General features: G+C 40.8%; 1 protein-coding gene across 1 annotated transcript; it reads left to right on the forward strand.

Annotated features, from left to right (window-relative positions):
* Positions 1 to 6,931: 6,931 nt before the first annotated feature.
* LOC102396192 (developmental pluripotency-associated protein 2-like) lies at positions 6,932 to 8,733 on the forward strand. Its single transcript, XM_044940578.2, is given in 1 exon segment — positions 6,932 to 8,733. A coding segment is annotated over 1 exon segment (948 nt). The 5' UTR covers positions 6,932 to 6,946; the 3' UTR covers positions 7,895 to 8,733.
* Positions 8,734 to 13,614: the final 4,881 nt, after the last annotated feature.

Consider the following 13,614-nt stretch of genomic DNA (forward strand, 5'->3'; position numbering starts at 1 on the left):
TTCTTTAGTTCCTCTTTGCTTTCTGCCCTAAGGGTGGTGTCATCTGCATATCTGAGGTTATTGATAGTTCTTCTGGTAGTCTTGATTCCAGCTTGTGCTTCATTCAGCCTGACATTTCAGTGATGTACTCTGCAAATAAGTTAAATAAGCAGAGTGACAATATACAGCCCTGAGGTACTCCTTTCCCATTTTGGAACCAGTCTGTTGTTCCATGTCCAGTTCTAACTGTTGCTTCTTGACCTGCATACAGATTTCTCAGGAGGCAGGTAAGGTGGTCTGGTATTCCTGTCTCTTTAAGAATTTTCCACAGTTTGTTGTGATCCACACAGTCAAAGGATTTAGCATAGTCAATGAAGCAGAAGTAGATGTTTTTTCTGGAATCCTCTTGCTTTTCTATGATCCAGTGAATGTTGACAATTTGATCTCTGGTTCCTCTACCTTTTCTAAATCCAGCTTGAACAGAATTTTGAGCTTTCTCACTCATGTGAGATGAGTGCAATTGTGAAGGTTACCAATTGGGAAATAAAAGGGTTCTTGGACCTCAAGGCATTCAAGTTGCTTCAATACTCTTTAATTTGCTGGTCTCCAGATAAAACTGTGGTGTTAGTACCTCCTACTTTCATGGAGATAAGGCAGTGTGTGCAAACAGGATCTGCACTGAGGTGAAACTCCAACGACTCTAAACACTTTCTTTTTGCTACTGTACTAAGTTAGACATGGTGGCTCAGATGATAAAGAATCTGCCTGCAGTGCGGGGAGACTTGGGTTCGATCCCTGAGTTGGGAAGTTATCCTGGAAGAGGACATGGCAACCTACTCCAGTATTCTTGCCTGGAGAATCCCCATGGAGCATATGACTCGGGACATTCTCCAAGATGGAACACCTCACTGGGGAGGCATGAAAGTCATTAAAAGCACTGGTTTTAAAGTAAGACAAACATGCATTTGTGCCTGGGCACATGCACTAAGTGATCTTAGAGAAGTTTCTAAATGCTTCCTACCTCATTTGTAAAATCAGAAAAAGGGTGCTAACTGTATGCTTCAGAGTTCTAACAGAAAATGACCGATGAAGGCACTGCTGGCCAAGCTGTAAGAGCAGAATGTAAGGAATTCAAGAAACATTGTGACACGCAGGTGCGTGATAGGGGGAAGAAGCATCTCTCCAGGCCTGAGCTGGCTCTGTCACTAGGACTCAAACTCAGAGAGACAACTTTGTGAGTTTGCTGATTGACGGGAGCTGCAATCTTGGATCAAGGATCCCAGAAACCCAGTTGGCATCTAGCATGCATACATGCTAAGTCGCTTCAGTCATGTCCAACTTTTTGTGACCCTTTGGACTGCAGCCCACCAGGCTTCTCTGTCTGTTGGATTCTCCAGGCAAGAACACTGAAGTGGGTTGCTGTGTCCTTCTGCAGGGAACCTTCCTGACCCAGGGATTGAACCTGTGTCTCTTATGTCCACCTGCACCAGCAAGCGGTGTCTTTAACACTAGTGCCATGTAGGAAGCCTGTTGATGTGCAGAGCAATCTGTTGACCGAGCTGATGGGAGTTCAGAGGGCAGGGGATTCTTTGGACAGTTCATACAGGTTAGCTTTCTGGGATGCCAACCAGGTAAATGTGGCTGAGGCTGGGTCAGAAAAGCAAGCACTTTAGATCATTATGCCTTTGTGATGGATTTGGAGACCAACAATGATTCTGTGGCAAATATGAATTTGCTTTTTTGTTGTATGTCACTGATATGGAGTGTCTCACGACACTGAGCATTGTGTGATGTTGGGGTGGATCAAAAACACAGAAGCCATAGCTTGCGGAATAATGAGGAACTTGACTTTAAATTTGACTTTAGCTTTGTCTAACTCAATGAAACTATGAGCCATGCTGTGTACGGCCACTCAAGACAGATGGGTCATGGTGGAGAGTCCTGAGAAAATGTGGTCCACTGGAGAAGGGAATGGAAAACCACTTCAGTATTCTCGCCTTGAGAACCCCATGAACAGTACAAAAAGGCAAAAAGATAGAACACCGAAAGATGAACTCCCCAGGTCGGCAGGTTCCCAATATGCTACCGGAGAAGAATAGAGAAATAACTCCAGAAGGAATGAAGGGATGGAGCCAAAGCAAAAACAACACCCAGTTGTGGATGAGACTGGGGATAGAGGCAAAGTCGAATGCTGTAAAGAGCAATATTGCATAGGAACCTGGACTGTTAGGTCCATGAATCAAGGCAAATCGGAAGTGCTCAAAGAAGAGATGGCAAGAGTGAATGCTAACATTTTAGGACTCAGAAACTAAAATGAACTGGAATGGGTGAATTTAACTCAGATGACCATTTTATCTATTACAATGGGCAAGAATCCCTTAGAAGAAATGGAGTGGCCATCATAGTCAACAATAAAGTCTGAAATGTAGTACTTGGATGCAGTCTCAAAAATGACAGAATAATTTCTGTTCGTTTCCAAGGCAAACCATTCAACACCACAATAACCCAAGTCTATGCCCTGACCAGTAATGCTGAAGAAGCTGAAGTTGAGTGTTTCTATAATGACCTAAAAGACCTTCTAGAACTAACACCCAAAACAGATGTCCTTTTCATTATAGGGGACTGGAATGCAAAAGTAGGAAGTCAAGAAACACCTGGAGTAACAGGCAAATTTGGCCTTGGAGTACAGAATGAAGCAAGGCAAAGGCTAATAGAGTTTTGCCAAGAGAACTCACCGGTCATAGCAAATACCCTCTTCCAACAACACAAGAAAAGGCTCTACATACAGACATCGGTTCAGTTTGGTTCAGTCGCTCAGTCATGTCTGACTCTTTGTGACCCCATGAATCGCAGCACGCCAGACCTCCCTGTCCATCACCAACTCCTGGGGTTCACTCAGACTCACGTCCACCGAGTCAGTGATGCCACCCAGCCATCTCATCCTCTGTCATCCCCTTCTCCTCTTGCCCCCAATCCCTCCCAGCATCAGAGTCTTTTCCATTGAGTCAACTCTTCGCATGAGGTGGCCAAAGTACTGGAGTTTCAGCTTTAGCATCATTCCTTCCAAAGAAATCCCAGGGCTGATCTCCTTTAGAATGGAGACATCACCAGACGGTAAATACCGAAATCAGATTGATTATATTGTTTGCAGCAAAATATGGAGAAGCTCTATACAGTCAGCAAAAACAAGACCGGGAGCTGACTGTGGCTCAGATCATGAACTCCTTATTGCCAAATTCAGACTTAGATTGAAGAAAGTAGGGAAAAAGCACTAGACCATTCATATATGACATACATCAAATCCCTTATGATTATACTGTGGAAGTGAGAAATAGATTCAAGGGATTAAATCTCATAGACAGAGTGCCTGATGAACTATAAACAAAGGTTCATGACATCGCACAGAAGACAGGGATCAAGATCATCCCCAAGAAAAAGAAATGCAAAAAAGCAAAATGGCTGTCTGAGGAGGCCTTACAAATAGCTATGAAAAGAAGAGAAGTGAAAGCAAAGAAGAAAAGGAAAGATATACCCATTTGACTGCAGAGTTCCAAAGAATAGCAAGGAAAGACAAGAAAGCCTTCCTCAGTGATCAGTGCAAAGGAATAGAGGAAAATAATAGAATGGGAAAGACTAGAGATCTCTTCAAGAAAATTAGGTATACCAAGGTAACATTTTATGCAAAGATGGGCTCAACAAAGGACAGAAATGGTATGGACCTAACAGAAGCAGAAGATATTAAGAAGAGGTAGCAAGAATACACTGAAGAACAATACAAGAACGACCTTCATGACCCAGATAATCATGATGTTATGATCACTCACCTAGAGCCAGACATCCTGGAATGAGAAGTCAAGTGGGCCTTAGGAAGCATCACTATGAACAAAGCTAGTGGATGTGATGGAACTCCAGTTGAGCTATTCAAATCCCAAAGGTGATGCTGTGAAAGTGCTGCACTCAATATGCCAGCAAATCTGGAAAACTCAGCAGTGGCCACAGGACTGGAAAAGTCAGTTTTCAATCCCAAAGAAAGGCAATGCCAAAGAATGTTCAGACTACCACACAATTGCACTCATCTCACACGCTAGTAAAGTAATGCTCCAAATTCTCCTAGCCAGGCTTCATCAGTACATGAACCATGAACTTCCAGATGTTCAAACTGATTTTAGAAAGGCAGAGGAACCAGAGATCAAATTGCCAACTTCCATTGGATTATTGAAAAAGCAAGAGAGTTCCAAAAAACATCTATATCTGCTTTATTGACTATGCCAAAGCCTTTGATGTGTGGATCATAACAAACTGGAGAATTCTTAAAGAGATGGGAATACCAGACCACTTGACCTGCTTCTTGAGAAATCTGTAAACCGGTCAATAAGCAACAGTTAGAACTGGACATGGAACAACAAACTGGTTCCAAATAGGAAAAGGAATATTCCAATACTGTATATTGTCACCCTGCTTATTTAACTTAAATGCATAAACATCATGAGAAATGCTGGGCTGGATGAAGCACAAGTTGGAATCAAGATTGCTGGGAGAAATATCAATAACCTCAGATATGCAGATGACACCACCCTTATGGCAGAAAGTGAAGAAGAACTAAAGAGCCTCTTGATGAAAGTGGAAGAAGAGAGTGAAAAATTTGGCTTAAAGCTCAACATTCAGAAAACTAAGATCATGGCATCTGGTCCCATCACTTCATGGGAAATAGATGGGGAAACAATGGAAACAGTGACAGACGATTTTTTGGGGCTCCAAAATTACAGCAAATGGTGACTGCAGCCATGAAATTAAGATGCTTACTTCTTGGAAGGGACATTATTACCAACCTAGACAGCATATTAAAAAGCAGAGACATTACTTTGCCAAGAAAGGTCTGTCTAGTCAAGGCTATGATTTTTCCAATAGTCATGTATGGATGTGAGAGTTGGACTAGAAATAAACCTGAGCACTGAAGAATTGATGCTTTTGAACTGTAGTGTTGGAGAAGACTCTTGAGAGTCCCTTGGACTGTGATGAGATCCAACACATCCATCCTAAAGGAAATCAGTCCTGAATAAAAGGAAATCAGTCCTGAATATTCATTGGAAAGACTGATGTTGAAGCTGAAACTCAAATACTTTGGCCACCTGATTGGAAGAACTGACTCATTTGAAAAGAGCCTGATGCTGGGAAAGATTGAAGATGGGAAGAGAAGGGGACGGCGGAGGATGAGATGGTTGGATGGCATCACCGACTGGAAGGACATGAGTTTGAGCAAGCTTTGGGAATTGGTGATGGACAGGGAGGCCTGGTGTGCTGCAGTCCATGGGGTTGCAAAGAGTCGAACATGATTGAGCGACAGAACTGAACTGACTTTAATAGAAATCTTCAGTTTTGACTCATGGAGATTCCAATGCCTGCTTGAGGATTTGGGGCTGTGATGGCAAAACACAGCCTTGAGAGCCCTGGCTCATCTAAGGATGAACCAGAGACTCTGCTCTAGGAGACTTCAGGAGGAGAAAACGGGCCACTTCCTCCAACTATGTACAGTGAGAGACTCTCCTACAGTTGTGACCTGGGGTGAAGTTGTCTGCTTTTCTTCTCTCCTCAGTGTTTTAGGAGAACGCCTTTCACTTTTTATAGGCCTAAAATTACTAAGTGGTCCGTGCAATTCCCTTCTTTAGGTGGAGGATTCTAATGATTAAGAGATCTGAAGCCAACAGCAATGCATAGGCATATATGTTCAGTGCAAAATGATTCATACTTGCCAGAGCTTGTTAAGGATGGATATTCTGCAGTACTGGTTAACACGTAGGATTTGACCACCTTGCCTGCTCCCTTCCTTCCCTTCTTGGGACTCTTGGAGGTGATGAAGTGAGTCACAGGGTTGCAAGTTGAATCACAGTAACATGGAGATTCATGCAGAATCCATTGCCTTGAGAGGACAATTTTGCTGGGAGGGTCTATAACGTGTGTGTTTAGCGGGGAGGTGTGCACCTTTACAGTGGGCAAAAAGAGATGTGGGAAAACAGGTCATATCAGAGCTGCCTCGCACAGACCTAGAAACAGAGAGAAATGGAGGTGGCACCCGTGACAGAAATGAAAGCTGATGCTTTGGAATCCATTGTGCTGAAGACAGAAACTAAAGCTGAGCTACAATTAATCTGATGATATGTCAGGGAACAGAAAAGTACAGATAGATTTGCACATTTCTCCACTAAAAATACACTAAAATTCAGAATAAATTTATTCCAAGTTAAAAAAAATGTTAAGTGATTAATAATAAAAAGCAGAAGAGTCTACAGTAGGAACTGAAGCAGATCACACAAATAGGTTTCAGCTTTGAAAGAATGTCTCTGGCTTCATCTCATCTTCACATATTCCAATTGTATATATTATGGCAAAAGGAAAAAAAAAAACTGAAAGATTTCAGAGAGGAGGTTGTGAGAATTCAGTGGATTCTTGAAGTCTGGGATTCCACTGTTGGGAAAAAAAAATTGTTGATAAAAACTGAGGCTGTTATTGGAACGAAGCAGAACTTTCTTCAATATCTGCTTATCAGCCATCCTATAGTACACAGACATAAGAAAAGGTTAGAGCTGGGTTATTCTTGAATGGGGCTCCTGCTGTCCCCAGAACGCAATGGAAAGAGAACAGACCAGTTTCTCTCCCTCAGAACACAACTGACATTTACAAGTACTCAACATTAGATGATTTATTATTCATTTTCAAAACTTATTTTTTTTAAGTTGTTATATTGTTTTGTATTCAGTAAAACTGAATTCATTTCAGTTACTTAAGAAATCTAAGAATGATTACAGTGTGATTTTGGAAACAAAACTATATTTCAAATAATACCAGACAGGGTGAGAACATTAATATGAAAGAGAAACTATCATGTTTTAAATCACATTGTGAAGGTTCAGAGGATTAAACTGCAGAGATTGAGCATTGTGGCTCTGCCTTTCTCTGAGCATTCCTTGAAATGGCATACTCAAATTAAGGGAAGAATTTCTTTGAAGGGCCATTAGATGAAGAAAATGTGATTCTTACATTGTATCCAGTTAATGAGGAAATTATTGAAGACCATCAAGTGGAACCAGGTGTTTCCTCAACTTCAGAAGTCAAAGAGGAGGCACTGAATACAAATAATCAAGTTCCTCTTCCTCAAACAAATGAGCTTGAGGAAGATTGTCCAAGTTCTAGCTTTAGAAGATCATTTTGTCCCTTGCCGACCACATTGCCTCCGATTAACGATGTGAGTCGGGACACTTTGCGGAACTGGTGCCAACAACTTAAGCTGAGTACTGACGGCCAGAAAATAGAAGTTTATCGGAGACTCCAGGAACATGCTTTTCCTGAAAAAGTTCAGTATATTCCTAAATCATCACGGCAGGCCCGAATGCACTCATGTTCAAGGAAGCACAGCATGGTGACCAAAAGGGGAAGTGTACAGAAAAGGAAGATGAGTGAGAATGAGGAAAGGACTAACATGGTTGAGGTGGTAACTTCAGCTCAGGTAGCCATGCTGGCAGCATGGTCAAGAATTGCGGCAAGGGCTGTTCAACCAAAGGCTGTGAATTCACATGCCCTTCGTGCCTCTGAATCCTTTCTGCCACAAGCCTCAGGTGTCCGGTGGTGTGTGGTCCATGGCAGACTGCTCTTGGCAGACACAGAAGGTTGGGTTCGCCTGCAGTTCCAAGCAGGTCAGACCTGGGTGCCTGACACCCCCAGGAGGATGACCTCCCTCTTCATGTTACCTGCCTGCACTTTTGCACCCCCAGACCTGGAAGACAACCTGTTATGCCCTGAATGCACTAAGAGGAATAAGAAGATTATGAAAAGATTAATCACAATGGGGAGGAGGAAGAAACCTGGTTTGGATACATCAACATCATTGCTTTCAAATGGACCACGTTTTAAAAAAGAATAAGTGATTACCAGAAGGGAAGGAATGGGAGGTAGAGAAATGGGTGAAGAGGGTAATTTTATGGTAATCATGGTAACTAGATTTTTGTAGTATCAAATATCGAATTACTATGTTGTATATCTGTAGTGGGTGTGTGCGTGGGTGTGCTCAATTACTCAGTCATTCACTTGTGCTCGATTCTTTGGGAACTCATGGACTTCAGTCTGCCAGGCTTTGCTGTCCATGGAATTTTCCAGGCAAGAATACTGGTGGAGGACTTGCCATTTCCTTCTCCAGGGGAAACTTCCTGACCCAGGGATCAAACCTGCATCTCCTGCATTGGCAGGAGGATTCTTTACCACTGTGCCATCTGGGAAGCCCTGTACATTTGTAATGTAATGTTTTATATGGTTTTACCTCAATTTTAAAAAAGTTAGAATTCACCACTGAAGTCATCTGGTCTTGGACTTTTGCTTGATGAGAAGTTTTTGATTATTGATTCAATCTACTTACTAGTAATCAGAGGGAAAAGGATAAATTGTGGAGAGCCCACAGTTAAAGTGATTCACATTCCAATGACTGCTATACTCTGTTCTAACCATCCTCAGAGTGGCCTGATGCCTTAAGTACAGATGGGAATGTCTGTATTCTGTACTTAAGGTTTACCTGAAAGTGACTGTTACTAGCTATGTATTGATAGAATGTAATTTGGTTTTGTTTAGTTAATACATTTTTTTAGCAGTTTTTGACTTAATGCTGAATACTCCATTGTCTGGATGTACCATAATATATCCATTCATATCTTGAAGGCCACCTTGGTTACTTCCAAGTTTTGGCAATTATGAATAAAGCTGCTATAAACATTTGTGTGCAGGTTTTTGTGTGAACACACAGTTTTCAACTCTTTTGGGTAAATACCAAGGAGTGTCATTTCTGAATCTTATAAATGTAAGTTTAGTTTTGTAAGAAACTGCCAAACTATCTTCCGAAGTGGCTCTCCTGTTTTGTATTCCCACCAGCAATGAATGAGACTTTCTTCTGCTCCACATCCTCACTAGTGTTTGAGGTTGTTTGTTAGTGCTTTGAATCTTGGCCATTCTTTTTAATTTTTTGATTACTATTGAGACTGAGCATTTTTTCAAAAACTAAAGAGTCATTTTTATTTCCTTTCTCCTTAAACTATTTGTTCAAATTTGTTGTCTGTTTTTTCCATCAGGTTATTTGGGCTTTTTGTTTTGTTTGCCATGCCAGACCATTTTGTTTTTGTGTATTTTAGTTTATCCATTTTTTTTTTCTGAATGATTTCTGGATTTCTTTTTACTTAGAAGAATGATTTTCCTCACTCTTAGATATTACACGTGTGCACATATAAATAGACCAATTTTTGAGATTTATTCTGATAACGTTTAGAGATTTGTTTCAAATATTTAAGTTTTCATATCTACTTAGAATTATATATGATTTAAGATGTGAGCTATGGAATCACCTTTTTCACTCTGAATTGAAATGCTACTTTTATATTTGTTGTTGAAAAGCAATAAATAAATGCATCTGTGTATTTGAGTTTAAAAAAAAAATAAATCACATTGTGAATAAAGTTATAGATGCCTATTTTTCAAAGAAAACAAAGAATGTTAGATATTCAGTTCAGTCGCTCAGTTGTGTCTGGCCCTTTGTGATCCCATGTACTGCAGCCTGCCAGGCTTCCCTATCGATCGCCAACTCCTGGAGCATGCTCAAACTCATGTCCATTGAGTCGGTGGTGCTATCCAACCAACTTATCCTCTGTCATCCCCTTCTCCTCCTGCCTTCAATCTTTCCCAGCATCAGGGTCTTTTCAAATGAGACAGCTCTTCGCATCAAGTGGCCAAAGCATTGGATCTTAAGCTTCAGCATCAGTCCTTCCAATGAATATTCAGGACTGATTTCCTTTCAGATTGATTGGTTTGATCTCCTCACAGTCCAAGGGACTCTCAAGAGTCTTCTCCAGCACCACAGTTCAAAAGCATCAATTCTTTGTTGCTCAGCTTTCTTTATTGTCCAGCTCTCACATCCATACATGACTACCGGAAAAACCATAGCTTTGACTAGATGGACCTTTGTCGGCAAAGTAATGTCTCTACTTTTGAATATGTTGTAAAAGTTGGTCATAGCTTTTCTTCCAAGGAGCAAGTGTCTTTTAATTTCATGGCTGCAATCACCATCAGCAGTGATTTTGGAACCTCCCAAAATAAAGTCTCTCACTGTTTCCATTGTTTCCCCATCCATTTGTCATGAAGTGATGGGACCAGATGCCACGATCTTAGTTTTCTGAATGCTGAGTTCTAAGCCAGCTTTTCCACTCTCCTCTTTCACTCTCATCAAGAGGCTCTTTAGTTTCTCTTCACTTTCTGCCATAAGGGTAGTGTCATCTGCATATCTGAGGTTATTGATATTTCTCCCAAAAATCTTGATTCCAGTTTTCATCCAGCCTGGCATTTTGCATGATGTACTCTGCATATAAGTTAAATAAGCAGGGTGACAATATATAGCCTTGACATACTCCTTTCCCAATTTGGAACCAGTCTGTTGTTCCATGTCCAGTTCTAACTGTTGCTTCCTGACCTGCATACAGATTTCTCAGGAGGCAGGTCAGGTGGTCTGGTAGTTCCATCTCCTGAAGAATTTTACACAGTTTGATGTAATCCACACAGTCAGAGGCTTTGGCATAGTCAATAAAGCAGAAGTAGATGTTTTTCTGGAACTCTCTTGCTTTTTTGATGATCCAAAGGATGTTGGCAATTTGATCTCTGGTTCCTCTGCCTTTTCAAAATCCGTCTTGAACATCTGTAAATTTATGGTTCACATACTGTTGATGCCTGCTTGGAGAATTTTGAGCATTACTCTGCTAGCATGTGAGATGAGTGCAATTGTGTTGGTAGTTTGAGCACCCTTTGTCATTCCCCTTCAGTGGGATTGGAATGAAAACTGACTTTTTCCAGTCCTGTGGCCACTGCTGAGTTTTCCAAATTTGCTGGCATATTGAGTGCAGCACTTTCACAGCATCATCTTTTAGGATTTGAAATAGCTCAACTGGTCTTCCATCACCTCCACTAGCTTTGTTCATAGTGATGCTTCCTAAGGCCCACTTGACTTCACATTCCAGGATGTCTGGCTCTAGGTGAGTGATCACACCATCGTGGTTATCTGGGTCATGAAAATTTATTTTGCATAGTTCTTCTGTGTATTTTTGCCACTTCTTCTTAATATCGTCTGCTTCTGTTAGGGCCATACCATTTCTGTCCTTTTTGTGTGCCCATATTTGCATTAAATGTTTCCTTGGTTTTCTTATTTTCTTGAAGAGATCTCTAGTCTTTTCCATTCTATTGTTTTCCTCTATTTCTTTGCATTGATCATTGAGGAAGGCTTTCTTATCTCTCCTTGCTATTCTTTGGAACTCTGCCTTCAAATGTGTACATCTTTCCTTTTCTTTGCCTTTCACTTCTCTTCTTTTCACAGCTATTTGTAAGCCCACCTCAGGCAACCATTTTGCCTTTTTGCATTTCATTTTCTTGGGGAAGGTCTTGATCCCTGCCTCCTGTACAATGTCCTGAACCTCCATCCATAGCTCTTTAGGCACTCTGTCTATCAGATTTAATCCCTTGAATCTATTTCTCACTTCCACTGTATAGTCATAAGGGTTTTGATCTAGGTCATACCTGAATGGACTAGTGGTTTTCCCTATTGTCTTCAATTTAAGTCTCAATTTTGCAATAAGGAGTTCATGATCTGAGCCACAGTCAGCTCCCGGTCTTGTTTTTGCTGACTGTATAGAGCTTCTCCATCTTTGGCTGCAAAGAATAAAATCAATCTGATTTCGGTATTGACCATCTTGTGATGTTCATGTGTAGTCTTCTCTTGTGTTGTTGGAAGAGGGTGTTTGCTATGACCAGTGCATTCTCTTGGCAAAACTCTATTAGCCTTTGCCCTACTTCATTCTGTACTCCAAGGCCAAATTTGCCTGTTACTCCAGGTGTTTCTTGACTTCCTACTTTTGCATTCCAGTTCCCTATTATGAAAAGGACATCTTTTTTGGGTGTTATTTCTAGAAGGTCTTGTAAGTCTTCCTAGAACCGTTCAACTTCAGCTTCTTCAGCATTACTTGTTGGGGCATAGACTTGGATTACTGTGATGTTGAATGGTTTGCCTTGGAAACAAACAGAGATCATTCTGTTACTTTTGAGATGGCACCCAAGTACTGCATTTCAGCTTCTTTTGTTGACTAGGAGAGCTACTCCATTACTTTTAAGGGACTCTTGCCCACAGTAGTAGATATAATGGTCATCTGAGTTAAATTCACCCATTCCACTCCATCTTAGTTCACTGATTCCTAAAACATTGATGTTCACTCTTGCCATCTCCTGTTTGACCACTTCTAATTTACCTTGACTTATGGACCTACCATTCCAGGTTCCTATGCAATATTGCTCTTTAACCACATTGGACTTTACTTCCATCACTAGTTACATCCACAACTGTATGTTGCTTTTGCTTTGATTCCATTTTTTCATTCTTTCTGGAGTTATTTTTCTATTCTTCTCCAGTAGCATATTGGTCACCTACTGACCTGGGGATTTCAACTTTCAGTGTCCTATCTTTTTGCCTTTTCATACTGTTCATGGGGTTCTCAAGTTAAGAATACTGAAGTGGTTTGCCAATCCCTTCTCCAGTGCATTAGATGTAATATTTACAATAAAATAAAATTTGCTGGAAATAGAGGCATCTAGGCCATAGCTATATTAGAGCTACAATTCTTCCCCTCTCACTGAGATTAAAACAATACAATCTTCTACAGTGAAGAAGGAAAAGGATGGCCAGACCGACAGAGATTTCCGGGTTTAGCCCATGAGAAGTGGCTGCAGGCACTGGTGGGCTGTGTGCCTGGTGAGGCTGCTTCAAGGAACAGTGAAGATAAGAGTGACTTTGTGTATCTTGTTTCTGCAGAATTAAGTTTCAGATTTGTTACATTTTTAATTCAAAGTTTATTATACATTATTACTTATAAAAGAGAAAAGAAAACTCACAATGTTTGTAGTAACAAAGGCTGCTATGTTCAAAAATCATGGAAAAAAATAAAGTTGAAACATTTGGTGGACCTAAAGCACCCCCACCTCCTACTCCCATCACCACCAAAAACAGAAGAAAACACTGTGATTGTAAACTCCAGCATGTATGATTTGTGCTTGGGGGGAAATCATGGCAGAATTATGAGCCACTGAAACTTTTCAATCTCTGACAGTAAGATAGTCAGTAGTTGATAGATAGGTTTTCTAAGTTTCTATGTTCATTTGGCCTTGCTTAGCAAAGGTGGTCTTCAGTGCTTCCAGAATTGAAAGGTTGTTGAATCACACAAAGACACCAGGATTCTTGGCCCCCGGAGGAGAAGAATTCAATCCAGGGCCAGAGACAAGGCTTGATCGCTCAGAGCTTTTGTGTAATAAAGTTTTATTAAAGTATAAAGGAGATAGAGAAAGCTTCTGACATAGGCATCAGAAGCGGGCAGAAAGAGTACCCGCTTGCTAGTGTTAACAATGAAGTTATATACTCCAGAGAATGTCTGGAGGTTGTAAGGACCTCCCATAATTTACATTTTAAGATAATAGAATTAGCCAGAAGGTTTGATCCAGAGACTGTCCTTAGGCAGGATACATTATTGTTATATAATCCTAAGGAATGTAGAGAAAGAAAAAAAGTTTGTCCTTTCT

The sequence above is a fragment of the Bubalus bubalis genome, chromosome 3, assembly GCF_019923935.1.
Source record: "Bubalus bubalis isolate 160015118507 breed Murrah chromosome 3, NDDB_SH_1, whole genome shotgun sequence".
NCBI classification, from domain to species: domain Eukaryota; kingdom Metazoa; phylum Chordata; class Mammalia; order Artiodactyla; family Bovidae; genus Bubalus; species Bubalus bubalis.